General features: G+C 59.3%; 1 protein-coding gene across 1 annotated transcript; it reads left to right on the forward strand.

Annotated features, from left to right (window-relative positions):
* The first annotated feature begins 432 nt into the window (after nucleotides 1–432).
* LOC129336523 (uncharacterized) lies at nucleotides 433–1,395 on the forward strand. The gene has a single exon (XM_054989650.1). The coding sequence runs from the start codon at nucleotides 433–435 to the stop codon at nucleotides 1,393–1,395; it is 963 nt and encodes a 320-aa protein (XP_054845625.1).
* Nucleotides 1,396–3,454: the final 2,059 nt, after the last annotated feature.

Here is a 3,454-nt window from a genome sequence, read left to right on the forward strand (position 1 = left end):
CTGGCGTGGGACGGGCGAGAAGCGTGCCTGGACATGTGGGGCGGGAACCGTTGCGGTCGCCGTCACGCCATGGCGCCCGCTCACGGGAAGAGGAGCAGCAGGGGCCAGCCGCCGAGAGAAACACTCCGTGCCTTTGCGGTCGCGCTCTCCTTGTTCGCGCGGTCGGTCATCCGCTCTACGGCTGCCACAGCTGACACTGTGGCCCTGCTCGGGAGGCGGCTGGGAGAGGAAGTTAACGGCCGCCGCGCGCGACAAAGAAGAAGACTGCGGCAGTTGGTGGCAACACTTGCGTCCGTGGAGGAGATGGCGCAGTGCTTCATTGTTGCTTTCCCGCCGAGGAAGGCATGGGTGCTTCCCCGGGCATGCCCTCACTGGTGGCCGTGGTGGGAGCGCTACGAGTTCAGTGACGGGCAGTGGCTGCAGCAGTTCAGAATGCGACGTGCCACGTTCGAGTACATTGTTGGGGAGCTTCGCGAAGATCTCGTCCGCGAGACGACCCACATGCGCGACCCAGTCCCTCCCGAGGAGATGATCGCCATCACCATCTGGAAGCTTGCCACGGGAACCACAAACTCCGCGACACTGCCCGCATTTGGCCGTGGCGTCTCTACCGTCTGCGGGATATTCGACGAGGTCTGCGAGCTCATCGCTGCAAAGCTGACCGAGAAGTGGATCTGCATCGATTACCTCGAGGACATTATCTCCGGGTTCGAGGAGAGGGGATTCCCCAATGCCTGGGGCGCCGTGGACGGGACACACATCGAGATCCGTTCTCCGCCTTTCTCTGGGGACAAGTACATCAACCGCAAGGGATACTGCTCCATGATTCTCCAGGCGGTGGTGGACAGCGATGCACGATTCCTGGACATTTTTGTGGGCTTCCCGGGAAGGGCGCACGACGCGCGTGTGCTCCGTAACTCGCCCCTTTTCAAGAGACTCGAGGATGGCGCCCGTCGCCCGAAGCGGCCGGTCACTCTGGAGGGGGTCACATTCGACCCGGTAATCATCGGGGACCCCGCCTATCCTCTTCGGCCCTGGCTCATGAAGCCCTATCCGGCGCCATCAACGCGCGCCCAGGAGCGCTTTAACTACAGACTGAGCCGGGCGCGCATGAGTGTGGAACGCTCGTTCGGAATTCTGAAAAATCGCTGGCTTTATTTACAGCGGCCCCTACTTGTCAGCGAGCGCCTCATGGTCGCGGTAATCACCACCTGCTGCATCCTTCACAACATTTGCCTCTCGCGCGGGGACATCGTTTACGGGCCGTTCCCGCGCGAGCCGCTGATGGAGCCCGCGGACGAGCGGCCGCAGATTCCCTGGTCCGAGGCCGCTCTTACCGCGCGGGCAGTATCGATTCGTGCCGCCATAAGTGCGCACTTCCAGCATGGCCGATAATCCAATAAAGCTGTGACCGGTACAGCCGGTTTCAGACTGTGTGTCTCTATCCAGGGCGGGGGGGTGGGATGGTGGTGAGGCGGGCGGAGGGACAGCATCTGTGTGTTTGGGCGAGCACGGGGGAGGGGGGCCGCGTCGAAGGTGGTGGTGGGCGGGGGGCGGGCGGGCGGAGGAACAGCATCTGTGTGTTTGGGCGAGCACGGGGGAGGGTGGCCGGGTCGAAGGACTGCTCTTTGGTGCCATTCGGTGCCGTTTTAGGCAGAGGACCCCATGGGCACGAGGATAGAACGACGGTTTTGTGCTCATGGGGATCCTCGCTCGATCCTGGGCGACCCATCACGTTCGCGGTTTTTTTGTTTATTGCCGGGGAGGGGCCTCTAGAGGCTTGACTGGTGCTTGGACCGCCCGCCTGACCGGAGTTAGGGCAACCCTCTACATGCTCTGACTTTTATTTTTCAAGAGATCGTGCTGTTGCAGCCTGGCGGTTGCTCTGGCCTGGGGGCGGGAACCGCTTCGAGTTGGGGCTCACACGGCATACCCCGGGTTTGGTTTGCTGTGTGTTCCCTATCCCCAGGTCCCATTCCGACCGGTGCATACAAATGGAAAGAGGCACACAAAAAAAAAACCATCATGGAAGACTTCACCCCAAAATGTGTCTCAACCTATAATGATGTTTAAAATCGTCTCTTGCTAAGCAAAGTCCAGCTCCTGGGTAGCCGTTCTTAAAATTACCCCACCCCAAAATTGCTTCTAGTCTGGCTTTCACTAGATTCCAACAATTTCCTGAAACTTTATATACCATTGATAAATACTCTGCTCCCATGCTCTCTGCTCTCAATTTACATACGAATAAGCGGGTTGGCCAGCCAGTCATCCAGGCTCCGCTCCACCCACAGGACTTCCCCACCCAGGCCTACTCATGGTGATGGCTTGCCCATTGTCTGCGCCCTTCCTTTTGTCACTGTTTTGTCGGGCCCCCGCGGGGGCCCTAAGCGTTGTTTCGTCTCAGCAGAAGCTGAGTTCATGGGTGGGCATATGACCGCAAGCATTTTTCGAGCTCGCGAGAAACCCTGCTCCACGTGGAAACGGGGCTCTCACCAAACCGCCACATTGCGCGGCGGTCGAACTTGGCTCTGAATAAAGAAGTCGCCCTCATATTCCCGGTTTTATCGCCCACAGGCTCCATCCCAGCCCTCTTGCGGTCAGGTCACGGGTGCTCGACGCTGCGTCGCGGATGCCAAGTTTCAGCATCGGGCGAAGACGAGGGGATGGTGCTTGGTCGGTTATGGGCTGAAAAGCCTTACTTTTCGGGGCGCACACCGGTTAAATACCGGCAGTACCGGGCGGATAGGCGTGCACAATAGGAAAAATCTGCATATTCCTTCCCAGCCTGCCGTTTCTCGGGGCAGGGGGAGGACTTTCCCCACCACTGTTCCAACGGAGCAGGTTTCGTTCGGGGGATCAAATGGGCGCGCGGCAAGAGGGATGGCTTTGAGTCCATTGTGATCCCCGTTCGATCCTTGCCTGGCCCGCGTTGCCTACTTCTTTTTTTCTGGGGCCCAAGTTGCTGTGCAGGCAGTGTGATTTGCACATGTTTCCGCGACAGGCATGCCCTGGCCGCGCCCCGGGGACCTCTCTTTTGTCCTTCAGATCACTCCTGCGAGAAAACACTAGCCTCTCATTGAATTTGAACGACTGGCCAGCCGCGGCCTCTGTTCTCCAAATCTTCCTTGTGTCCTGTCCTGCTTCTCCCTCCCTGCCCCCCCCCGATCTCAACATGGAGGACACAGGCCACTTCGGGGAGACTTGGCGAAGGACTCCCCAAACCCCCCTGCCGTTTCTGTTCTCCTGACTTTGTGTTTGAGGCACAATTATAGGACTTGCAGGAGAGATTTGCCTTGTGCCAAGAGTGGCGGAGGGTTTCCGGTGAGGCCTGCCGCGGGGCTCCACCCTGAATAAGCGACCTGGCACCTGGTTCCAACAGAGCAGGTTTCGTTTGTGGGATTCAATGGGCGCGCGGCAGGCCCCGTGGGGGCAGGTTTTGCATGTTCTCCTCTCA

Source organism: Eublepharis macularius, chromosome 10 (genome assembly GCF_028583425.1).
Source record: "Eublepharis macularius isolate TG4126 chromosome 10, MPM_Emac_v1.0, whole genome shotgun sequence".
NCBI lineage: Eukaryota > Metazoa > Chordata > Lepidosauria > Squamata > Eublepharidae > Eublepharis > Eublepharis macularius.

Excerpts from the sequence above, each read along its gene's own strand:
- LOC129336523 (XM_054989650.1), top strand. The coding sequence starts at position 433 with ATGCGACGTGCCACGTTCGAGTACATTGTTGGGGAGCTTCGCGAAGAT.